Source organism: Microcebus murinus, chromosome 17 (assembly GCF_040939455.1).
Source record: "Microcebus murinus isolate Inina chromosome 17, M.murinus_Inina_mat1.0, whole genome shotgun sequence".
Classification (NCBI taxonomy): domain Eukaryota; kingdom Metazoa; phylum Chordata; class Mammalia; order Primates; family Cheirogaleidae; genus Microcebus; species Microcebus murinus.
The window spans coordinates 55,059,219-55,085,569 of record NC_134120.1 but is presented as its reverse complement, the minus strand read 5'-3'; the positions used below and the strand labels follow the sequence as shown (position 1 = coordinate 55,085,569).

The 26,351-nt window shown below is 39.5% G+C and overlaps 1 protein-coding gene and 1 non-coding gene across 3 annotated transcripts in view; one reads left to right on the top strand and one right to left on the bottom strand.

The window, feature by feature from the left end:
• RALBP1 (ralA binding protein 1) overlaps positions 1 to 26,351 on the bottom strand; it is a 51,662-nt gene that overhangs the window by 13,223 nt on the left and 12,088 nt on the right. For both annotated transcript variants that reach the window (XM_075993683.1, XM_012746133.3), the window contains 3 exons: positions 14,756 to 15,054; positions 3,556 to 4,014; positions 285 to 634 (listed from right to left, as the gene is read on the bottom strand). In XM_075993683.1, coding sequence (XP_075849798.1) covers positions 285 to 634; positions 3,556 to 4,014; positions 14,756 to 14,999 — 1,053 coding nt within the window. In that variant the 5' untranslated portion in view covers positions 15,000 to 15,054. The remainder of the gene's footprint in view (positions 1 to 284; positions 635 to 3,555; positions 4,015 to 14,755; positions 15,055 to 26,351) is intronic.
• LOC142861727 (U2 spliceosomal RNA) lies at positions 2,860 to 3,057 on the top strand. Its single transcript, XR_012912889.1, has one exon. It is a non-coding gene; the product is annotated as a U2 spliceosomal RNA (small nuclear RNA).

The following is a 26,351-nucleotide window of genomic DNA, read 5'->3' as shown; positions in this document are numbered from 1 at the left end:
CTTCTCTCTCTGCTAATGACAGATCACTGTCATCATCAGCAACTTGTTTATAAACCCACAGCAAAGATGGTACGATATTCAAATTACATAGCTACGGGCTAAAGGACAACTATGCTCATTATGTGACATGTCAACACTGTCCACACTGTAAAAGAAAGACACCTGTATCCAAGCTAATCCATTATCTACCTTCTCCAGTTAATTGCTTCATATGCGACTGACAGAAAGTGTCCTCCACCTCCCAGTGTCAGAACAGAGGGGACCGTGTAGGGAAGACCATGTACCTGGACAGTTGGACTGAGCACTATAGAAATGTTCTGTATATTCATTTTTGTTTCCAGTTCCTTGGCGATGACATGGTCCATGTGCACAATGAGCCAGGAGATCAGAAGATAGTTACATTCTGGCAGTTCTTGGAGTAAACGCTGGAACTCCTGCACTTTCTCGCTCTCTGAGGTCCTCCCACAAGCCTCTTCAAATCGGGGCATAAGCTCTTTGGTAAGCAGATTCTCTGGAAGGTCTCGCAAATACTGCTTCAGCAAACTGGCTACAGTATTAGGTTCATATTCTTCCAAGTTTGTAGACTCTTCTCGGTCATAGGCTGCTTTTAGCTCATCCACTTTTGATTTAATTCCTTCAAACGTTCAAATTCAGAAGAGAGAGAATACTAAGAAAAAAACCTCAAATGCACAGCTTTCTTCACCACTATAGCCACCCCTTGCTGGGGAGATCCAAGAACAGCCACCTGACCAATAAAACTAGTCACAAGACTGACAACATAAAACACAACTTGGTATACATAAGTATATTCCCAAAAGTTGTGAGTATATTAATTTTTTATAAGTAAAAATTGTATTGTGATTGCAAAAGGGAAGTTAGCTATCTAAACAAACTCTTCAAAAACTATTCTCCATTATATAGTCCCCAACTAAATTCTATTTTAATGTTTGGATTCTTTAAGTGCTTCCTTAATCTAAACAGAACTGGAACAAAAATTAATAAAGTTTGGGTCTCTAAAATCAAATTGTTTTGCTTTTCTTATTGGACAGGAAGACACTCTAACGCAAAAAACAAATATTATTCAAATATTATATAAGTCTTTAGTCCAATCTACATTGCATTAAGTGGCATAATTCATTAACAGCAATTGCTCAGAAAACACAAAGTAGCTTTTTTCTTTGGTTTTAATACTCAACACTTTAGGCCAATTGTTTAGGCCACAAATTAAGGCTGACAGTTTCTAATGGTAAATGTCATCTAACCTGTATAGATTCTTAGAATCACCATAGTGCTAACAGCTGGGCTTTGGCATACCTTACTTTATGTGGAAACTTTTAATGGCATTATAATAAATCTGTAACTTACCCAACACTGACAAAATAAAATCAATAGCACCAAATACAAAAATAACAATATGAATTTACTTTTGCATAATATTTATTTTAAGACAGAAAAGTCAGAAAATAATTCCCATTGTCTTACTTTTATAACACTATGAGTAAAACATGAACAATAACTTTAACTGAAATTCTTGGCAAAGATCTCCTCTCTTCCTCATTATGCATGTAATATTCCCCCCAGCAAATTGCACATGTGGACAATTAGAATATATGTTTGGTTTGCTGTTACTCTGAAATTACTAAAATGTCTTCCTTTTAAAAACTGGACATTCCGGCTGGTTCTCCTCTGCATGGGGCTGGTTCTCTTCTGCAGGGACCACCAGCCTCTATTCTGTCTGTGGAGTAGACTTTCTAGAGTTTCTGTAGGAGGCTGGTTCTCTTCTGCAGGGAGAACTTGCCTCTGCTCTGTCTGTGGGGAAAGTTAGATTTTCTAACTTTCTATAGTTTCTGAATAAATCTCGCTTTCACTTTAAAAAAAAAACAAAGCAAAACTGGATACTCCAAATAAAGCATTCCAGGGAAAGAGAGAAAGAGCATACAGGTACACTTTAATGCAAAAGATATAAAACATAAATAATGAAAATCTCCAAAATCACTTAAATTGTCTTTCATATTAGTTTTAAAATTGGAACTGATATATAAATAAACGAGAACCAAAATCTCCAGCAAAAAAAAAAAAAAATATTACCATTCAAAAAGGAAAGTCTTATCAGAAATCAATATGCAATTACACCAAACTATACTATAATTAGCATCTGGGCTACACTCTGCTTTCAGAAGTAATATAAATGTACTGACAATTCTGAAGATAAATACCCAAAGATGAACAAATAAAAGTAGGCACTGGTAGCTTCTATTTAATAGATGTACCAATGTAGGAAAATTGCAAAGCAGCAAATAAAATTTGTTATGGGGTATGCCCAAAGTTAAAAACAAACAAAAAAAAGCAAAGTGTTGGCCATAACTGTATGCTGACAATAACACATAACCACAGGTTAAAGAATAAATATTATGTGAAATCCATCAAAGCAAGAGGTCAGGCCCGAGGAGTGGCACTGCGGAACAGCTCGGTGTGAGTGCTTTAACACACAAATACAGGAGAGTTCCCACAACTTCGAATTGCCAATAGAATTCAAACAGCAAAAGTAGGTCAGAGACAAAAGAATCCTTCAAACAGAGCTGTAGAAACTTTTCAGAGAAACTTTGACAAATTTTCTTTATGCCTATCAAGATCATGAGAGAAGTAGGTTATGTTATTAGTGTTTAAACTTTTAAAAATCAATTTGCATAAATTATGAACCCAATATGAAACACATTCTTGCCAAGTATGAAATTTAAATTTGTACACATATGGGATGAAGATAAATGGAAAATCAATTTCACTAACATACGTAAATAGCTGCAAATAGCTGACAGAGCATTCATACCTGGGGCCTAAACATTTGGAAAAGAACACTTCAACACTTTTCAGCCTTTTGGCTGAGATCAAGTGTAGTATCTATTCTTATTAGTTTAATATCTGATATGTCCTCTATCCAAGGACAATATATCAAGTGGAGTTTGGCGTTTTGGAATAGGAAGCTGGAATAGGAGCTCACTCAATCCACTGCATGCATCAAAAAGGCACTGCAGTACCTCCAAGAACTGTGCAACTCCAGAGGAAAAAAAACACAACACTACACACCTCTTAGCTGAGCTCAGGAAATGTACTATACGACTATGTCAACAAATGTGTCTCAATGTGCCTTTGGCTCAAGAAGCTTTATGACACAGACATCTTCCTTCTCTCGCTGATGGCCCTCACACCACAGAGCCTCTGCTGAGACAGGAAAGAAAGGAAGAAAAAAGCAGGGTCTGAGCACAGCTTTTAAGCAATGCCACCCACAGCTTTACTCTGTCCTAGTCCTGGCTGCTTCAAGCTATGAACAACTCAGGCAGGAATCCTCCTAATAGAGGGAAATATCATAAAAAACCAAAATGCCCAAACACCAAAAAGGAGATGGGATGAGGATTTTTGTGCAATTGGAAGGATCAAGGAAATGAATAAGGCTTAGGACCCAAGCCAAATTTTCTGCTCAAGTTAATATTTTTCCTTCCTTCGAAATATGAAAGTGAAGTTAATTTTTAAAAACAACCAAGTGCATGTCCCCAATACCTGAAACTCTATAGATGCCTTCACACTTCATGCCATACTTCTCTACGTAATCTATACATTCACGGAAAACTGCCGGCAGCCGAATGCCGTCATACATCATGGTCCTCTCTACTGCATCAGCCAAAGGAATTCCAAAAATGGGTTTGAGATTCGGAACATTGATCTGAGGCACCTCTGGTTCCTGAATTGGCTTCTTCTTTTTCTTCTTTTCCTTCCACTGTTTAACAACATCTGCTGCTGTCAAGTCTTTTGACTTCTTCTCTTTATGTTTTTCTTCTTTGTGCTTTTCTTCTTTATGCTTCTCTTCTTTGGGTTTCTCTTTTATTTTAAAATCCTTCTCCTTCTTTTTAGAAAAGCTGGGCTTCTTGAAAACATGGATTCCCTTGGACCTCTTCATTTTGGAAGGACTTTCAGCTTCATCTCCAGAACTATCTTCATGAAAGGTAGCATAGCCTTCCGCTGCCAAAGAAATGTAGACAGTGTAAGTTATATGTTTGTTTAAGGTCAAACTGTCCTATGGTTTCCAAAAACAGTGCCACATGGCACTACTATGTGGCTTCCCACTTCAGGCCAATCCCTCCTGGGTGCTTCTGGCAGCGAAATGGGTTTCTTCTCCGCTAAAGAGAGATGCGGCAGCGACGCCTACTGACCACAAGAGGGCAACAAGCAGCTGACAGTTACCAATCTTACACTACTAGTGAAGGAAACTGGGTTTACATTATGTATGCAAGTGGAATTCTGGCAAACCAAATATTATAAATACACATGAAAGCTTCTACATACAGAACCAATGGAATGATTCCTTCTATAAAACAGAGTGAATGTCATTTCACCATGTGAATCATGTCCTTTAACATACTACAGGTTGAGTATCCCTTATCTGAAATGCTTAAAACCCAGAAGTGTTTTGAATTTTGGATTTTCCAGGATTTGGGAATATTTGCAAATATTTACATCAGTTCTGCATCCCTAACCCAAAAGTCTGAAACCTGAGATGCCTCAATGAGATTTCCTTTGAGTGCTGTGTCAGCACTCAAAAAGTTTCAGATTTTTTAGGTTTTGGAGCATTTTGGATTTTGGACTTTCAGATTAGAGATCCTCAATTTGTAATTACTTTGACTACCTTTATCCTATTTGATGCCTGCTACGTGATGTAATCTCAAAGCATGACACAAATCGAACTACTGTTTATATACTTCAGCTATTTCTCTATAACACTTTACTCTCCTGTCACAAGCTGTTAAGTTCATTCTGGAGACCACAAAAGGGACTGTAGACTTATGAGTAAGGACTGAACCCAGAAATTCCCTCATCTTTGGATGGTGGCCAAATCTGGTGGTCCATTTCCCTGCATCAGAAGCTCTGGTTTTCAAACACTGACAAAAGTGCCTAATTGCTTTAACACCATGTCAAAGTTGTCATAGTTTGGCTTTGCCATTTTGTAATGTCTATAACTCTCCTGGAGGTGGAGCAAGATGATGGATGAGAAATACCGCCAGACAGAGTGTCTCTGCAGAAAAGGCAGATTCTAGGAGAAATTACAAAAAAGAAGCAAGAAGACGGGCATACATCGGACGAAGGTCAGAATGAGGGGTATCTGACCATGGGAGACTCCACGGAAGGAGGCTGCGGAGGAGAACTAGAAGCAGAGACCTCCCAAGTAGCCTGGACCTCCCAAGTACCAGCGGCAAGGGTAGGTGGAGCAGTTAACTTTTCCCTCCCTTGCATCTCGGACTGCTGGTGGACTCCCCAGTGGTTGCAGAGACCTGCGGACACCAGCCCAGAGAGGGCCACTGCCAGCGAGCGGTAAACCAGTAGCAGACGTGGCGCCAGGCTCCCAACTCCCTCAGGGCACCTCCATGTGCACAGACCCGAGCCGCGCAGGCGTCATATTGCCTCCTTCTCCCCTCCCCTGACCCTATCCGCGGCTGCCCAGAGAGACAATATAGCCACCAGCTGGAGGCACCTCCAGGGAATGGGACCTTCCCTTTTGGGGCCCTATAGATGACTAGGGGGAACTCAGACTGTGAGCTCCCTACCCGCCAGCCCTCCCAGGTGCTGCTGGCACAATGATCCCAGGAGAACAGGGCAGACCCTGAGGCTGAGAGACACAGACCCAGCTTGGGCTTCCCGGGGGTGAATTGGACTAGCACTCCTCTCTCTGGTGGGGATATAGTTTTAACTCCAGGGCCCAGAGGTCAGACCTGCAGACTAGATCCGTGCACCCAGGTCTCCCATTGCCCGGGGAACAGAAGGGACATTCGTGAACAGCCTACTGAGGTATGTGTGCGTTCAGGGGCAGATCAGCCTCCCAAAAAAGGCAACCCTCCTCCCACAGGGAGGCTGTGCGCCCAGCCCAGGTGGCATTCCTGCGCAGGAAACCTCACGGCCGGCATCACAGCCAGGGGAGGCCCAGTGGCATGAGGTCTGGCCTGCTGGCAGGGGCCCAGGAGTAGCTGTGGAGTTGTGGAGGGTGGAAAGAAGAGGCCCACTCCAGATTGTGGGTCTCAGACAGACCCACCCCCACACGCAGACTGTCTGACTGATAGGGGCCATTCTAGCCCCACCCTGACAGCTTTTCCCAAAAGCAGAGAACAGAACTTTTGATCCCTGTGAACAGCAATGGTGGTGCCTGAGGTCATCAGGCTTACATAACCCAGCTCAACCCAAACTCACTCACAGACCAGATTCACTCCCAGACTCACTTCCAGCCCTCAATGAGGGGGAGAAAAGGACACACCTGGAAGTCCCAGGGCCCCACCAACCACCTGAGGCCCTAGAGTGCCTCTCCAGAGGAACAAGAACTGGATACAAGACCCAAAAGCAACAGTATAGCCTATTCCTCCAAGCAAGCGCCACCTACTGACAGGGAGAACATTCTGCACAACCTTTACAAGGCACCTACTGACTCCTCATACAGGGTGTGGTTGAATTTCACCCACAAACACCACCTACCGGCTCAGAGACTAAACAGGGCATATTAATACCCAAACAAAAACCTAAACACAAGAAGCAACCACTGATCCAGATGGGAAGAAATCAGCGAAGGAACTCAGGAAATATGAAGAACCAAATGGAAACCACACCCCCAAAGAGGAGCACCAGCCCCTTAGAAATGGACACCAACCAAAATCAGGCCACCAAAATGAAAGAAGAGGAATTTTGAATGTGGATCCTAAGAAAATTCAATGACCTAAAAGAATAACTAGATAACCAATACAAAGAAAACACAAAAAGACAAGACTCCAGGACCTGGAACAAAAATTCACTAAAAAAATTGAAACAATGAAGAAAAGTATAACCGAACTCCTGGAAATGAAGAATCAATTCAGGGAACTACAAAACACAGTGCAAAGCCTCAAGAACAGGGTTGATCAAACAGAAGAAAGAATCTCAGAGACTAAAGATAACACTTTCCAATTAAATAAATCAGTCAAGGATAGAGCAAAGAAACAAGAGAACAGAGCAAAGCCTACAAGAGATATGGAACTATGTGAAGAAACCTAATGTGAGGGTCATAGGGATACCAAAGGGGAAGAAAAAATACTCAAGGGTTGGACAAGCTATTTGAAGATATAATAGAGGAAAATTTCCCAGGCCTTCCTAAAAATCTCCAGATAGAAGTTCAAGAAGCTAAAAGGACGCCTGGGAGATTCAATGCAAACAGGAAGATGTCACCACATGCACTCAACTGACTGAACAAAACATCAACTAAAGAGGCCCTTCTAAGAGCTGTAAGATGAATGAAGCAAGTAACATGCAAAGGAAAGCCAATCCGAATAACACCAGACTTCTCTACTGGACTTTACAAGCAAGGAGAGACTGGGGCCCCATTCTCACTCTTCTGAAACAGAACAATGCCCAGCCTACAATCTTATTCCCTGCAAAACTAAGTTTTGTATATGAAGGAGAAATCAAGACATTCTCAGATAGGCAAAGACTGAGGGAATTCACCAAGACAAGACCAGCTTTTCAAGAAGTACTCAAAACAGTGTTACTCAAGGATCAGCACAATAAACACTCACGAATGTAAATCTACTCAAAGCTAAAGATCAAAGCCCAGATATTACAACGGCTAAAGAGAGAAAACAAAGCAACAAAGTTCAGCCCAACATAATGAACAGAAATCTGCCACACCTATCAGTTATCTCAATAAATGTGAATGGCTTTAACTCCCCACTCAAGAGACATAGGCTGGCTGAATGGATAAAAATACACAAGCCAAGTATCTGCTGCCTTCAGGAAACACATCTAACCTGTAAGGACAAAGTTAGACTAAAGGTAAAGGGGTAGAGAACAATATTTAAAGCAAACTGAAGCCAAAAGAAAGCTGGCATGGCGGTGCTGATTACAGACAACATAGTTTTTAAATCAACAAAAGTAATAAAAGACAAAGAAGGTCACCATATAATGGTGAAGGGTACAGTTCAACAAGAAGACATAACAATTCTAAATATATATGAACCCAACTTTGGTGGACCCAGATTCATAAAGCAAACTCTACTTGATCTAAACAAATGGATAAACAACAACACCATGATAGTCGGAGAATTTAACACCCCACTGACAGCACAGGACAGATCCTCCAAACAGAAAATCAGCAAAGAAAGAATGGACATAAACAGAACTCTAGAACAAATGGGCCTAATTAACATTTATAGGACATTCTACCCCAAAACCACTGAATAAATGTACTTCTCAGCAGCTCTTGGGTCATTCTCTAAGATTGACCATATCCTAGGACATAAAGCACATCTCAAACAATTTAAAAAAATAAAAATTATACCATGTATCTTTTCAGACCATAATAGAATAAATATAGAAATCAATCTAACAGGAGTTCTCATTTCTACACAAAGTCATGGAAACTAAACAACCTTCTGCTGAATGATCACTTCATAAACCAGGAAATCAAAAGATTCTTTGAAGTAAACGACAAAGGTGACACAAGTTACCAAAACCTATGGGACACAGCTAAAGCAGCCCTGAGAGGAAAGTTTATTTCCATAAATGCCTATATCCAAAAGTCGAAAAGATTACAAATAGACAACCTAATGAATCATTTCAAAGAGCTGGAAAAAGAAGAACAGACCAACCCCAAACCCAGCAGATGAACTGAAATCATTAAGATCAAATCAGAACTAAATGAAATCGACAACAGGGAAATTATATGGAAGATTAATAAAACAAAAACTTGGTGCTTTGAAAATAAAACAAAATTGATATACCATTGGTTAGACTAACAAAAAGCAAAAAAGAAAACTCTCCAATCAGCTCCATCAGGAACAATAAAGGAGAAATTACAACTGATGCCATGGAGATACAAGATATAATTTATGAATACTACAAAAACCTCTATGCACACAAACTGGAAAATGTGGAGGAAATGGACAATTTCTTAGAAACACACAGCCTCCCTAGGCTCAACCAGGAAGAAATAGAATTCCTGAACAGACCAATATCAAGTACTGAAATTGAAACAGCAATAAAAAACCTTCCTAAAAAGAAAAGTCCTAGACCAGATGGTTTCACACCTGAATTTTACCACACCTACAAAGAAGAACTGGTGCCTATCCTGCAGAAATTATTCCACAACATCAAGAAGGATGGAATCCTCCTCAACACATTTTATGAAGCAAACATAACCCTGATACCAAAACCAGGAAAGGATGCAACAAACAAGGAAAACTACAGACCAACATCCCTTATGAATATAGATGCAAAAATTCTCAACAAAATCCTAGCCAATCGAATCTAGGTGTTTCTCAAGAAAATAATCCATCACAACCAAGTGGGCTTCATCCCAGGGATGCAGGGATGGCTCAACATACATAAATCAATAAATGTAATTCACCATATAAACAGAAGCAAAAACAAAGACCATATGATCCTCTCAATAGATGCAGAAAAAGCATTTGACAAAATCCAACACCGTTTTATGATAAGAATGCTCAACAAAATAGGCATAGACGGGGCTTACCTAAAAATGATACAAGCCATATATGACAAACCCACAGCCAATATCATACTGAATGGGGAAAAACTGAAAGCATTCCCACTTCGAACAGGAACAAGACAAGGTTGCCCACTATCTCCACTTCTATTCAACATAGTACTGGAAGTCCTAGCTTCCAGCAATCAGACAAGAGAGCTGAATTAAGGGCATCCAAATGGGAGCAGAAGAGATCAAACTCTCACTCTTTGCTGATGACATGATATTATACCTAGAAAACCCCAAGGATTCAACCAAGAGACTCCTTGATCTAATAAATCAATTTGGTAAAGTCTCAGGATACAAAATCAATACACAGAAATCAGAGGCATTCATATACGCCAACAACAGTACAAGTAAGAACCAAATCAAAGACTCAATTCTCTTCAAAATAGCAACAAAGAAAATAAAGTACCTAGAAATATATTTAATTAAGGAGATAAAAGACCTCTACAGGGAAAACTATGAAACACTGAAGAAAGAAATAGCAGAGGATATAAACAGGTGGAAGAATATACCATGCTCATGGGTCGGCAGAATCAACATTGTTAAAATGTCTATACTACCCAAACTAACCTACAGAGTCAATGCAATTCCGTATTAAAATATCATCATCATTTTTCACAGATATAGAAAAAATAATTTTATGCTTCGTATGGAACCAGAGAGGACCCTGTATAGCAAAATCAATCCCAGGCAATAAAAACAAAATAGAGGTATCAATTTACCAGATTTCAAACTATACTACAAGTCTATAGTCATTAAAACAGTTTTGCACTGGCACAAGAACAGGGACCTTGACCAGTGGAACAGAACAGAGAACCCAGATATAAAACCATCCTCATATAGCCAACTAATCTTAGACAAAGCAGACAAAAATATACACTAGGGGAAAGAATCCTTATTCAATAAATGGTGCTGGGAAACTGGATAGCCACATGCAGAAGACTGAAACAGGACCCACACCTTTCACCTCTCACAAAAATCAACTCACGTTGGGTAACAGACTTGAACATTAGGTGTGAAACTATTAGAATCCTAGAGGAAAATGTTGGAAATACTCTTCTAGATGTTGGCCTAGGCAAAGAATTTATGAAGAAGACCCCAAAGGCAATCACAGCATCAATGAAAATAAATAAATGGGACCTGATCAAATTAAAAAGCTTCTGCACAGCCAAAGAAACTGTCAAGAGAGCAAACAGACAACCCACATAATGGGAGAAAATTTTCGTAAGCAACACATCCGATAAAGGGCTGATAAGTAGAATTTATTTAGAACTCAGGAAAATCAGCAAGGAAAAAACAAAAACCCTATCAAAAAGTGGGCAAAGGACATGAACAGAAATTTTTCAAAAGACGACAAAATAAAGGCCAACAAACATATGAAAAAATGCTCAACATCTCTAATCATCAGGGAAATGCAAATCAAAACTGCAATGAGATATCACTTATCTCCAGTAAGGATGGCCTTTATCAAAAAGTCCCCAAACAATAAATGTTGACGTGGATGCGGAGAGATAGGAACACTCCTACACTGCTGGTGGGACTGCAAACTGGTTCAGTCTCTGTGGAAAGCAATATGGAGATACCTTAAAGTGATACAAGTAGATCTACCATTTCATCCAGCAATCCCACTACTGGGCATCTACCCAAAAGATCAAAAGTCACTTTATGAAAAAGACACCTGCACTCGAATGTTTATAGCAGCACAGTTCACAATCGCAAAGGTGTGGAAACAACCCAGGTGCCCATCAATACATGAGTGGATTAATAAACTGTGGTATATGCATATCATGGAGTACTATTCAGCTTTAAGAAACAATGGTAATATAGCACCTCTTGTATTTTCCTGGATAGAGCTGGAACCCATTCTACTAAGTGATGTATCTCAACAATGGAAAAACAAGCACCACATGTACTCACCAGTAAATTGGTATTAATGGATCAACGCTTAAGTGGACATATAGGAATAACATTTATTAGGTGTCAGGCGGGTGGTAGGGGAGACGGGGGGCATGGGCAATATATGTAACCTTAACATTTGTACCCTCATAATATGCTGAAATAAAAAATATATATATCTATAACTCTCCTATTCTTTTCCTTAGCTTGCTAGCTATCCTACAAGCTATTTATTTAAACTTAAGATTAGTCCAAACCTTACAAGCTATTTTATAACAAAGATTAAAGATATTTCATATGTTACCCTCTAACTAAAATACCATAAACCCCATACCAACTGGAATGGCAAAAATCTTAAGGGCAGGCTATGCAGGGTGGCTCACATCTGTAATCCCAGTACTTTGTGTAGCTGAAGCAGGAGGGTCACTCAAGCTCAGGAGTTCAAGACCAACCTAGGCAATATAGTAGACTCTATCTCTATAAAAAATAAAAAAAATTAGCCAGCCATGGTGGCACACACCTATAGTCCCAGCTATTTATGAGGCTGAGCCAAGAGGATCACTTTAGCCCAGCATTGGAGATTACAGTGAACTACAATCACACCACTGCACTCTAGCCTCACTATAGAATAGACCCTGTCTCCAAAAAAAAATCAAAAAGCAAAAAAAAACTTAAGGGCAAAATACCATGGCATAAACCAACTAGAATTCCCATTCATTGATAGTGAGAATATAAACTGGTACAACCATTCTAGAAAACTGTTTTGCAGGATCTACTGAAGCTGAAATATACATGCCCTATGAACAAGCAGTTCTGCCTCTAGGCATACACATAACAGAAATACATAAACATGTAAACCAAAAGACATATGACAGTATTCACAGAAGCACTATTCATAATGGTCAAAAACTGGAAAAACAGCCCAAATAAGCAACAATAGTCTAATATATTAATGCAATGAAATAATATCCAACAAAATTGAACAAATTACTGCTATATGGAATAACATGAATAAATCTAACAAACGTGTTAAATGAAGCTAAAGCTGCCTCATTAACTATGAAATGTCCGATTTCCTTAAGAACTAAGTTTGATAGTTGCTATCTCTGACATTTCACTTTGACACTTCTTGTTTTTATTGTGAAGGCACATTCTCAGTTCCACTGTGGAACCAATGCAGCACAGATAGCTTGAAATATCAACAAAGTGTTTAGGAAGGATGTAGCTAATGAACATACAGTACATTGATGGTTTGAGAAGTTCCATTCTGGTGATTTTAATTTTGAAAATGAGCCACGTGGGCGACCTGAGATCAAGGTGGATAATGATGAGCTGAAAGGTGTAGTGGAAGCAAATTCATCCCACCCCATGTGTGAATTAGCAACAAGGTCTGATATTACTATTCCAATTATATTGGACCATTTGAAACAAATCAACACGGTAAAGAAGCTGGATAGATGGGTTCCACATGAATTAAACGAGTGTCATAAGAGAAACCATCAGGAAGCTTGCCTTTGCTGTCACGACATAAAGGCAAACCATTTTGACACTATATTCTTATGTGTGATGAAAAATGGATTATTTTATACAATCGCAAGCATTGGGCACAATGGCTGGGTAAAGATGAAGTGCTAGAACAGTCCAAAACTGAATATTCATCAAAAAAATGATGGTGTCTGTTTGGTGGTCCAGTGCTGGCATTAAACACTACAGCTTCATGAAACCTGGTCAATCCTTTATAGCAGATGTCTGCTGCAACCAATTGGACAAAATGATGAAGATGCTTGAGATTAAACAGCCAAGACTGGTCAATAGAGACACGCCAGTCCTCTTGCAAGACAATGCTGGACCACATGTCACACAAACAACACTGCTCAAACTACAGAAGCTGCACTTGGAAACTCATTGTCATCCACTGTATTCATCAGACCTTCCACCAATTGACCACTACTTCTTCCAGGATTGGGACCACCTCTTGCAAGAGAAAATATTCAATTCTCAGCAACCTGTGGAAAACACCTGTGCAATTTCATTGCCACTCGCTCTCCAGGCTACTTTGCTGCCGGCATAAACAAGCTCCTGTTAAGATGGCAAAACTGTGTGGATAGTTTAGGCTCATACTTTGATTAATTGTACTGCTTCTTGTTTGAGATAAACTAGACTTTTGATTCAAAATCAGACATTTTTTATTTAATGACCTAACATGTTAAGTTCAGCCTAAAAGTTTCTCTGTACATAGTGAACTGTAAGCTAAGTAGATGTGTAAACAGGCTATAACCTACTCTTGCACCACAGAGTTTTGCCCAGTCACAGGAGGCCAACTGTTCAAACTGTGTTCAAATAAGGGAAACACTGAGTTATAACTAATCTAGCTGTTTCTGTACCTCACTGTCCTTTTTTCTATCCATAAATATTATCTGACCATGTGGCAATCCCAGAGTCACTCTGATCCTACTCAGGTTCTGGGGGCTGCCCAATTGAGGAATTATTCTTTGTTTATTTAAACTGCTAAATTTAATTTGTCTAAAGTTTTTCTTTTAACACATAATATTGGGCAAGGAAACTAGACACAAAAAGAAGTATGCTTCCATTTATATAAGTTCAAAATCAGGCAGTATCAACCTATAATGAAAGAAGTTTACTTTTGGGAGGGGTGAGGCATTCCTTTGGGAGAGGCAGTAAAAGGGAATTTCCAAGGTGCTGAAAACACTCTGTTTCCAGATCCTTATTGTGGTTACGCAGGCATATCCATTCATTAAGTTGCAGATAATTTGTGCACTCTATTTATATGCTATCTATGTCCATATGCTTCAAAAAGAAATTAACTTAAAAATACCAGAAAGACCAAAACAAAAGAATACTTAAAATAACTTACTTATTTGCTTTTATCATACTGAATAGCTATTCTTAAATGATTCACCCTCTCTGCTAAATAGGACGTATAAATGGAATGCATCATGACATTTACTTAAGAAAAATGAATACCTATTTTATTAAATGCTCCAATAAAGTGTACCCCAACCTACCCAAGATTCATTCTATAGGGGCAAAATTCCAATATCTACATTATTTTAAATTACCACTCTAAGAAATAGCCATTGTAAAACTTTATCATTTCTGGAAACTCAGTGTTTTTGTGAGATTAAGACCCTAAGATACAACTTTAGTATACAAAACTTGAAACTATGAAAAATAAAGAACAGAAAATCAGTCTCTGACTTATGCTTTCAGAAGACAGCTAATACATCGATCAGGATGGAGCTTTATCTAAAATACATCAAAGCACAGAAAAAAAATGACACTTACTCCTTTTTTCCTTTTTCTTAAATTTTCCTTTTTTCTTCCCATGGTCTTTCTCATCATCAGACACTATATCAGGAGGCTCGTGGAGGATGTCATGGGGAGGTGAGGGCTCCCCAGTGCGGTACAATCCAGGAAACTTAGTAGGGCTGATCTCTTCAGAGCTGGGGGTCCGGGTGAGCCCACTGCCATGCTCCACCCTGCGGTGTTCACTAGGGCTGCTGGTGGGGGGCAGGAAGCACTCAGTCATGCTGATGCCCTGACAAGAAAGGGAAGAGGTCTTCTCTGTTACCTATCCATTATACCTGCATAGAGAAGAAAAAAACATCAGCAGAGTCACCTAACACCAACCAAAAGCAAAACACCACAAATATACAACGCAGCAATTAATCTTGTATTTACAAATAACAGATATTTTCCTCCACAACTCCCCTTTAAAAATACTCTTTCATTTTACTATATTGTCTGGAGTTACATTCCAAGCATCACACATTTCAGTTCTCAGAGTTAAAAGCACTAGCATCTCCAAGTATTAGAAAACAAACCAAATGAAAGTTAGAGTTCTCAAAGCAGAACAGGATTTCCTTTTAAAAAGAACTCACCATTGTAAAAGGTTTCATTTTGACTGCTATTCAACATAAAATCTCACCATTTTTCTTTTTTGTTGTTGTTCGTTTTATGAGACAGGGTCTCTCTTTGTCATCTGGGCTAGAGTGCAGTGGTGTTATCATAGCTCACTGCAACCTCAAACTCCTGGGCTCACGTGATCCTCCAGCCTCAGCCTCCCAAAGTGCTGGGATTACAGACATGAATCACAGCACCCCACCTTGGCCATGATTTTTAAAAGTCCATTTTATTTTTCCATTAATTGAAGGTATCTTAAGTTTTGTCAATCGCAAGATTTGAGAGTTTAGAGGGAGCTAGAGTTCAGCAAGATAAAGTTACCTCTACACATTAGAGATGAGGTATCTAAAGCTCCAAAGTTCACAAAAGCCAAAAACACTTGTGGGGATGCAGCACTGATTTTTTTTTTTTTTTTTTTTTTTTTTTGAGACAAAGTCTCACTCTGTTGCCCAGGCTAGCTCACAGCAACCTCAAACTCCTGGCTTTAAGCAATCCTTCTGCAATCCTTCTGCCTCAGCCTCCCAAGTAGCTGGGACTACAGGCATGCGCCACCATGCCTGGCTAATTTTTTCTAGATAAGTTGGCCAATTAATTTCTTTCTATTTTTAGTAGAGATGGGGTTTCGCTCTTGCTCAGGCTGGTTTTGAACTCCTGACCTTGAGCAATCCTCCCACCTCCTTCACGCCACTGCACCCGGCCAGCAGCACTGATTTATATTTCAGAAATAGCATTGCTTATAGATGGATCATTCACACCATTTTATTTTACTCTTTCTTGCCTTTGCGCATTCTGTTTGTAATCCACTCTGTGGAATCCAACCTTCCTCTCAATATTTTTGCATGGCTAATTCATGCTCATTCTTTACCACCACACCTGCAGATGGCATGAGGAATCTTTTGGGGGTGATGGAAATATTTCAGATTTGGATTGTGGCCACGGTTGAACAAACCTGTAAGTTTACTAAATATTATCAAATTATATATTTCAAGTGGGTGGATCTTATGATATATAAATTATAACTCAATAAAGCCCTTTAAAAAAAACAACTGAGCACCAGCAAATACTCTCCAAGAATCCTCCCTGGTGACCCATGTCATCCAGTATAAGCCACAGATAATTCTTTTCTGTGCTCCCAGAACATCCTGAATGTCCCTCTATGTACTGTATTTTAATTATCTATGCACATGTCTGCCTTGCTTAACTGTGAGCTTTAGCATTTTACACAACCCATGGCACACAGTAAGTACTCAAACGTTTATTTAACAAATTAACTGGCAACTCCTCCGTTCTCACCATGTATACTGCTGAGACAAAAATTTAAAAAAATGAACCTTGCCCTGAGCCTTAAATTCTAATTCAGGAAATAAAGAAAGAAAATCCAAACTTTGTTTGCATTCCTGTGGCTTCTGGAACTTTCACATACATTAACTAACCTTAGTATACTCTAAAAGTAGTATTTTTCCATGTTTACAGAGAACAACTTTAAATAACTTACCCTAAATTACTCACAAGTAAGAGGTAAAATTGAGATCTATCTGACTCAAAACATACTTTCCACTAAACTGCCCTTCATGTATATACACAAAACAAGGAGTACATTCATGCCAGGAACAACAGCATGGTTAAAGATAGAAGCAGAAACATATAGGATTTATTACAACAATAGGAAGACTGGTCTGACCAGAGCAGTTCCTGCTAAGGAGCAATGGAAAAGACATTAAAAGGCAAGGTAGGCCCAGCCAACCAGATGCCAAGCTGAATTCAGACTTGCTGTGGGAGTCATCACCATTTCAAAGGTAGGAAGTGACAAAACTAGGGCTAAGAGAGGAGTAAGGGCAGGAATACCAGCAGCAAAATGCCAGACAGCTTTTGATCATTCACTCCTCTGGATCAACTGTGATTGGATCCAGGATCCAATCACAGTTGATCATACAAATTGGGTCATTCTTGTCATACTTAACTATTAATAAATCAGAGTCAAGAGGCAGGGGGGAAAAGCACTCAGGACATATAACAAACATTGCTTCAAGAACATTTATATAAGTGATACGTATCACTTATATAAATGTTCCTACAACATTTATATAAGTGATACCTATGTTTACACTATCTCCTAGTTCACAATTATTTCTATATGGTTTCTATACCAGATTGATAAGACAAGAAGAGAGTTTTATTCATAAAGTACCTAATAGATTATCTTGCAAAAACTACTCTTAATGAAATATTTGTTGACTTGTACTATGGATTGAATGTTTGTTCCTCTTCAAAATTCATACATTGAAACTTAATCCCCAAGGTGATGGTATTAGGAGGCTGGGCTTTTGGGAGGTGACTAGGTCATGAGAGTTGTTATTAATGGGATTAATGTCCTCATAAGGAGATGAACAGACCACAGTTCACCCCTTCCACCATGTAAGGACATAGCAAGAAGGCACCATCTATCAACCAGAAGGCAGACTCTTAGCAGACACCACATCTGTCAGTGTCTTGATCTTGGACTTTCCAACCTTCAGAGATGTGAGCAATAAAGTTCTGCTTTTTATAAGCTAGTTTATGCTACTGTTATAGAAGCCCAAACAGACTAAGACAACTTGATTCACCTCCAGCTGAAAATAGGTGGAGCAGTAAAAAACAAGTATGAAGGACCGGGCACGGTGTCTAACGCCTGGGAGGCCGAGGCAGGAGGATTGCTTGAGGTCAGGAGTTCGAAACCAGCCTGAGCAAGAGTGAGACCCCGTGTCTACTATAAATAGAAAGAAATTAATTGGCCAAATTATCTAGAAAAAATTAGCCGGGCATGGTGGCGCATGCCTGTAGTCCCAGCTACCCAGGAGGCTGAGACAGAAGGATTGCTTGAGCCCAGGAGTTTGAGGTTGCTGTGAGCTAGGCTCATGCCATGTCACTCACTCTAGCCTGGGCAACAGAGTGAGAATCTGTCTCAAAAAAAAAAAAAAAAACAGGTATGAAGGAAAGCCCAAATGTAGCATGATTTATAGTAATAAGAAAGGAAGAAGAATGTGTTTGCATTATGGCACATTGTTTGGCCACTGGAGAGCTATAGCAAGCCTAAATTTCACTTAAGAAAAGAGCAGAAGAGAGAAACTTCAAATGGTCCACAGTAAATTTAAATATAATCATTCGAATAAAATAAACAATGAAACCCAGAAATTCTTATTCCTGAGGAAAGAAGAGATCTGTGTAAATTTTTTAAAAACTGAATTAAAAAATACTTATCCTTATTCCTCCTGGTAAGTACAACTAAAAATCCCAGGTATCATATTTTTTTTCAAAAAAAGAAGAAAAAGACTCTGAAAGGTAGAGAGAAGACAGATAGGTTAAGAACCGCAGGACAGAAAAAACATGGTGGTGAGTTCCTAGGGGTATTTTTTGCCTCACATCACAGACTTGGAGCTACAAAAGCCAGAAATCCAGAAACACCAATGGGCATAAACAAAAAACAAACAAACAAACAAAACTACAGTAATTAAGACAGTATGGTACTGCAGCAAGAAGATACAAACAGATCAGTGGAACAAAGAGAAAACAAGAGGCCAGGCACAGTGGCTCACACCTATAATGCTAGTACTTTGGTGGGCCAAGGTGGGAGGATCACTTGAGGCCAGGAATTTCAGAACAGCCTAAGCAACATAGCAAGACCCTCGTCTCTACAAAAAATAGAGAAATTAGCCAGGCGTGGTGGCACATGCCTGTCCCAGCTTCCCAGAAGGCTAGGGCAGGAAGATCACTTGAGCCCAAGAGTTTGAGGTTGCAGTGAGCTATGAGGACATTACTACAATCTAGCCAGCACAACAGAAGTGAGACCCTGGATCAAAAAAGAAAATAAAAGAATATGAATAGTCAAGCCAAATACTTGAAAATATATTTGCTCTGTGTGTGTGTGTGTGTGTGTGTGTGTGTATTTGATCTGATAAAGGATTTTATCCAGAATAATAAAAAGACAAACAATCCAAAACAAAAATAGGCAGAGTAGAACAGTTTACAAAGAAAAATATACTGTAAATTGATCATATACTGTAAGTTGATCATACAAATTGGGTCATTCTTGTCATACTTAACTATTAATAAATCAGAGTCAAGAGGCAGGGGGGAAAAGCACTCAGGACACATAACATTGCTTCAAGAATGTAATTCCCAGCCAGGCGTGGTGGCTCACGCCTGTAACCCCAGCACTCTGGGAGGCCGAGGTGGGAGGATCATTTGCGCTCAGGAGTTCGAGATCAGCCTCAGCAAGAGTGAGACCCTTCACTACCCAAAATAGAAAAAATTAGCCAGGCATAGTGGTGCATGCCTGTAGTCCCAGCTACTCAGGAGGCTGACGCAGAAGGATTGCTTAAGCCCAGGAGTTTGAGGTTGCTGTGAACTAGGCTGACACTACAGCACTCTAGCCTGGGCAACAGAGTGAGACTCTGTCTCAAAAAAAAAAAAAAAAAAAAGAATGTAATTCCCTGAAAGCCTGGCTGCTGAAACTTCCTGCTGGAACCTGAAACCAGTTTTATCTAATAGCTACTAAAACAACCTGCTGGGACTCCAAGACTAGTTTTACCGCAGTCACTCACCAATCAGAGCTTCACAGCTTCCCAAATCCTTACTGGTGCCAATTTACTTTCTCAAAGATCAATATGTTCTTGCTTCTCAAACAAAACATTTTAAATTTAAAGATTCTTCTCTATATTTGACTTACACAATACTAATGGTCAATAAGTCCATGAAATAAACTCCACATCACTAAACATCAAAGAAATACAAATTAAAATCATAACAAGCTATTAATAGACATCATCTAGAATGGATAACATTTAAAAAGAACAATTCCTAACACTGGTGAGGATATGGGGCACCCAGAAGTCTCATACATTGATGATGGGAATGTAAAGTTTAATCACTCCAGCAAACTGTTTGGCAGTGTCTTTTAGTTTAACATACCCTTCCATGTGACCTAGCAATTCCACTACTCATTTACCCAAGAGAAATGGAAGCATATATTCACAAAAAGATTTATCATCAGAGCAACTTTATTCATAAATAGCTAAAAACTAGAAGCACCCTCATTTCCGTCAACAGAACAATGGATTCATACAAAGAAACATTACTCAGCATTTTTTACAAAGAACAATCCACACCCACACATGCAGCAAAACTGATGAATTTCCAAACACAGCACACCAAGACACCACAAAATACACATGTATGAGTGTATTTATGAAGTTCTAGAACAGGCAAAGTCATCCAGGTGTTAAAAGTAGAACTGTGGCAGTGGGGGTGTGGAGAAGAGGCAGGGACTGAGTTAGCAAGAGGGAACATTCTGGATTGACGGCTATGCTCTGCATTGACAGGCATGTGGGCTATAAGTTTGTTAAAACTTATCAAATTTGCATTTCACTGAATATAAATTATATCTCAATAAAAACTCGGAAGGAAAAAAAAGCCATGAATGCTTTATAGAGATGTGATCATGAGCCATTAAAAAACATGAACCTTCCTTTTCAAATATGGACCCACCTTTACATCAACATCCCACCCTACGTACTACATCCCAAATTGCTACAATAGGAATGTGTTCTCCAATTATTCCAAATGAAAGCATGCACTGGTTCCTGTGTAAAAGAACAATTTCTCTCTAGAGGGAACTGAAGATGCAAAATGTTAACTTCTGTAACATCTAATGAAAAGTATTAAAAGTGTAAAGCAAAAAAAATCTCATATTTAGATTTTACTTTAGAACCAAAAACAGCTGTACCTTTGAAACTGAATAAAACTTTAAGTAAAAAGTACAGTTATGGGGCCGGGCGAGGTGGCTCACGCCTGTAATCCTAGCACTCTGGGAGGCCGAGGCGGGCGGATTGCTCGAGGTCAGGAGTTCGAAACCAGCCTGAGTAAGAGCAAGACTCCGTCTCTACTATAAATAGAAAGAAATTAATTGGCCAACTAATATACATAGAAAAAATTAGCCGGGCATGGTGGCACATGCCTGTAGTCCCAGTTACTTGGGAGGCTGAGGCAGGAGGATTGCTTGAGCCCAGGAGTTTGAGGTTACTGTGAGCTAGGCTGACGCCATGGCACTCACTCTAGCCTGGGCAACAAAGTGAGACTCTGTCTCAAAAAAAAAAAAAAAAAAAAGTACAGTTATGACAGTTACAATTGAGATGAAGCAAAAAGTTTCATAAAATTAGACTCAAAGTTTAACAATGGTTTAAAAACATTCACCTCTTCAAAGAATTAGGATATACATTGTTCTTAAAATAGTCTTTTCTGCTCATGTTCCAGTATTAATCAGCACACATAGTAAGAATCACTCACCCATGCAAAAGAACAAAGCAATATAGAGAAGAAATTAAGACTGCTAAAGTCTCCTGAAATGAACTTTCAAAACTAAATCTGGGGGGAGGGGGGGATATAGGCATTTATTGAAACCTTAAAATCTGTACCCCCATCATATGCCGAAATAAAAAGAAAAAAAAAGGAAAAAAACTAAATCTGGTTTATTAAACTTAATAATATCTAAACATAAAAAGGCTTATTTCAGAAAATCAACAACTTGTTCAACTAGTTCACAAATTAAACAGATTCACTGTTTCATAAATGTTCTACAAGTATCCTGTGGGTGGGTGAGGGAGCTGGAAAGGGCTTACACACAAAGGATCAGGACCAATTTGGGAACAGGAACACTGGACTTAAAGACATTAAAGAATTATCTTCAAAATTCTGAAAGAAAATTAGTTCCAATAATCATTCAAGTAAACAAAACCATTTCAGACACATAGTCTCAAGAAGACACTTCCCATAAACTTTCTGAAGAATCCTTAAAAAAACGTGACATCCCATCTTAGTTAATAAGTCAAAAAAAAAAAAAAAAAAAAAAACGTGACAGTAGACTAAACAATAAGAAGGCTTGAGATTCAACCCTGGAAAGCAGCAAGGGAAGCCCCAGAACAGCAAGCCTTGGATCAACTAGTCCACAGTGAAGCTGGAAGAAGAGCTCCAAGGATCAGTGGAACTTAGACACCTCTGAGTACATGGAAAAGAATAGTAAGACATGTTAAAGAGCCACTAGAGCTTTTGGGATAAATCTGTCATAAGAAAAGAATAAACAAAGCAAAAGAAGAGAGACCACTATCAACTCCAGGAAAAAAAAAAGTTAGATGAGAAAATAAAACCGTAGTCCACTGCTTGGCTCAGTATTACACAGTATCTTTCTAGTTGTCATAATGAAAACAATGAATATGGATTTAATCAAACATTGTGACAGGATCATATTAGAGGACTGAAATGCAGGGAACTGGAGAAGGGCATAAGAGATCTAAATCCTCATCTATCATAATACCTAGTTAATAGAAAATGTCAAAAACTGGTATCTTAAGAAATAGCAGTTTGGCCGGGTGTGGTGGCTTACACCTGTAATCCTAGCACTCTGGGAGGCCACGGCGGGAGGGTTGTTTGAGGTCAGATGTTTGAGACCAGCCTGAGCAAGAACAAGACCCCATCTCTACTAAAAATAGAAAAATTAGCCAGGTGTGGGGGCGTGCGCCTGTAATCCCAGCTACTTGGGAGGCTGAGGCAGGAGAATCACTTGAGCCTAGGAGTTTGAGGTTGCTGTGAGCTAGGCTGACACCATGGCACTCTTGCCCAGGTGACAGAGTGAGACTGTCTCAGAAAAAAAAAAAAAAGAAAGAAAAAGAAATAACTATGTTATTTAGAAAAAAGGGAATAAATACCAAAAGAAATAACTAATAGGAAAAAATATTAATACTGAAAGGGGTACAAGAATGAGGCAGGGAATGTATTTTCCTTTTTAAGTATTTCGGTATTGTGTCAGGGGTTGTCAAAAACACCCCCAGGATCTGTGATTTGCTAGAAGGACACATAATTCAGCATATAGTTATACTCACAGCTAACGATTTATTATAGAGAAAGGATACAAAGCAAAACCAGCAAAGGAAAGGCAAACAGGGGGAAGGCCAGAGGAAATCAGATCAGGGCTTCCAAAGGTTCTCTCCCAGTGTCTCGCCCTCCTAATGCATCCTTAGGCTGGAGGGTCAACTCCTCCTGCAACACTAACAATTTATGCAAAGTGTTGTCTATCAGCAGCATTTTAGATATTCAGAACCCAAGTTCTTTTTAAAGGCTCATCACATAGGTATCCTCTGCCTATGTGAGTCTGGAACCAAATTCCAGACTCCCAGAAAAATCTGGTATTCAGCATCAACTACTGTTTGCACAGAGAAGGCACAGTGAGCCACTCTTAGATTTGAAAAAGTTTTATATATCAATGCAAGGAATTGTTTACCAGTCAAGTTCCTAGACACCATGCAAGGGCTAGCCTTGCAAGCAGGCCTTTCTGAGAATAGCATCTCAGGCCTCCTATGATAACTCTTTTCTGTACAAGTACTATTTGATTTCTAAAACTGTCTCTATGAATTATAGTCATGTGCTGCATAATGACATTTCAGTCACTAACTGACCACATAACAATGGTGGTCCCATAAGATAATAATATCATATTTTTGCTGTACCTTTGCTATGCTTACATATGTTTAGATACACAAGTACTTACAACTATTTTCCAATCACTGATTCGGGACAATAACATGCTGTACCGGTTTGTAGCCTAGGAGCAATATAGCAACATATGCTGCACCATATAGCCTAGGGGTGTAGCAGGCTATACCATCTAGGTGTCCACATGATGTTCAATGACAAAATTGCCAAAGACACTTTTCTCACAGTATATCCCCATCATTGAGCATATGACTGTACTCTGATTAAACTTAAAAAATAAAAATTCCAGCCAGGCACAGTGGCTCATGCCTATAATCCCAGCATTTGGGAGGCTGAGGCAGAAGGACTGCTTGAGCCCAGGAGTTTGAGGCTGCAGGGAGCTGTGATCACACCACGGTACTCCAACCTGGGTGACAGAGTGAGCCTTGTCTCAAAAAACCAAAATAAAACAAAAGAACACTGGAAATGAACAAAAGTTTATAGCAACCCAGACAATGCTTATTTCAAGAAAAACAGCTGTTGGGGGTGGGAAGTGGGGGGGGGAGAGAAAAACAGCTGAATCTTGGCAAGAATATTGAATTTTGTAGCATTTCAACTTACTCTAGGCCCATTGGGGGCTACCCTGATCAGGGACAGCCTTGACAGTAACAGCCCATATTCTCAGTACTGGTACTGCACAATAAACCTCATTTGCAAACATACTGAAATTATGTTTTGACCTATCAAGTGGCTCCCTAGAAGACCTGCTTAAAAGACTTATTATATCGTACCTAATGTAGCTAACTTGGAACTCCCAAGAGCTAAAGCCACCATGGGGCATGAGGAGTGTTGTGGAGAACCTTTATAGGCAAATGTTTAGCTGCTGCTGCCTGAAGCAATGGGTAACAGGGCAAGCAAAACACTGATCAAAAATCTTGAGAGGAAAGGCTGGAGAATGGCATGTGTTGGAAAATGAGAGCTCTGAACAGCTTAAACGTATTCCTGGGAATCTAGGAGGCAATGCATATGCCCAGGGCTGTGCATATGCTTAGCAAAAAGACCTTGGGGCCGGGCGCTGTAGCTCACGTCTGTAATCCTAGCTCTTGGGAGGCCGAGGCGGGTGGATTGCTCAAGGTCAGGAGTTCAAAACCAGCCTGAGCAAGAGCGAGACCCCGTCTCTAAAAAAAAAAAAAAAAAAGACCTTGGGAAGGCCTGTGCTCTCACCTCTGGATGACCTTGAAGCTCTGCACAAACAGGAAATGAAGGCCAGGGCAAGCATAAACTGGCTGAGTGCTGAATATGTACCCCAGCAGATGCACAGTACACCTCTGCAAAGACTGGGAGATGTTTTTAGTTTCAAGTGCTTAAGGAAATCTCTGTCCAATCACAAGCTGACTACTACTAATCTAATAGAACAGAGGCTTCAGTGGGCATCCATGACAAAGCTCACAGACTTTACAAAAATCAGTTCAGAAATGTCACTAAACAAATTAACAGCAGCAGCTACAAGTAAGCAATGACATCCCTGGAGACAGGGGAGAATCTATTTCCTAAGTTGCCACATCATAATATTCAAAATACCCAATTTCTACAGAATATTACAGGTATGCAATGAAACAAGAAGGAATGGCCCATAAATAGGAAAAAAAAAAAAAAAGTCATAGAAACTGTCCCTAAGGAACCCCAGACATTGGGCTTATTAGGACGACTTTAAATCAGCTACTTAAAGTATGCTCAAAAGCTAAAGGAAACCACATCTAAAGAACTAAAGGAAAGCATGAAAACTCTGTCTCGCCAAAACAGAAGTACCAATAAAGAGGTAGAAATTATATTTTTTTAAAAATCATATAGAAATTATGGAGTTAAAAAGTATAATAACTAAAATGAAAAATTCAGCCGGGCATGGTGGCTCACGCCTGTAATCCTAGCACTTTGGGAGGCCGAGGCGGGCGGATTGCTCAAGGTCAGGAGTTCGAAATCAGCCTGAGCGAGACCCCGTCTTTACCAAAAAAAAATAGAAATAAATTAATTGACCAACTAAAAATATATATACAAAAAATTAGCCGGGCATGGCGGCGCATGCCTGTAGTCCCAGCTACTCGGGAGGCTGAGGCAGTAGGATCGCTGAGCCCCGGAGATTGAGGTTGCTGTGAGCCAGGCTGACGCCACGGCACTCACTCTAGCCTGGGCAACAAAGTGAGACTCTGTCTCAAAAAAAAAAAAAATGAAAAATTCACTAGAAGGAGTCAACAGCTGATTTGAATAGGCAGAACAAAGAACCAGTGAACATGGAGATAGGTCAATTGAGTAGGTCAGTCTGAGAGTCAGAAAGAAAAAAGAATGAAGAAATTATAAAAGAGCCTAAGAGATATGTGGGATACCACCAGGCATACCAAAATACACATAATAGGAGCACCAAAAGGAAAGAGGAGCATTTGAAGAAATAGTGGCCAAAAACTTCTCAATTTAATGAAGAAGC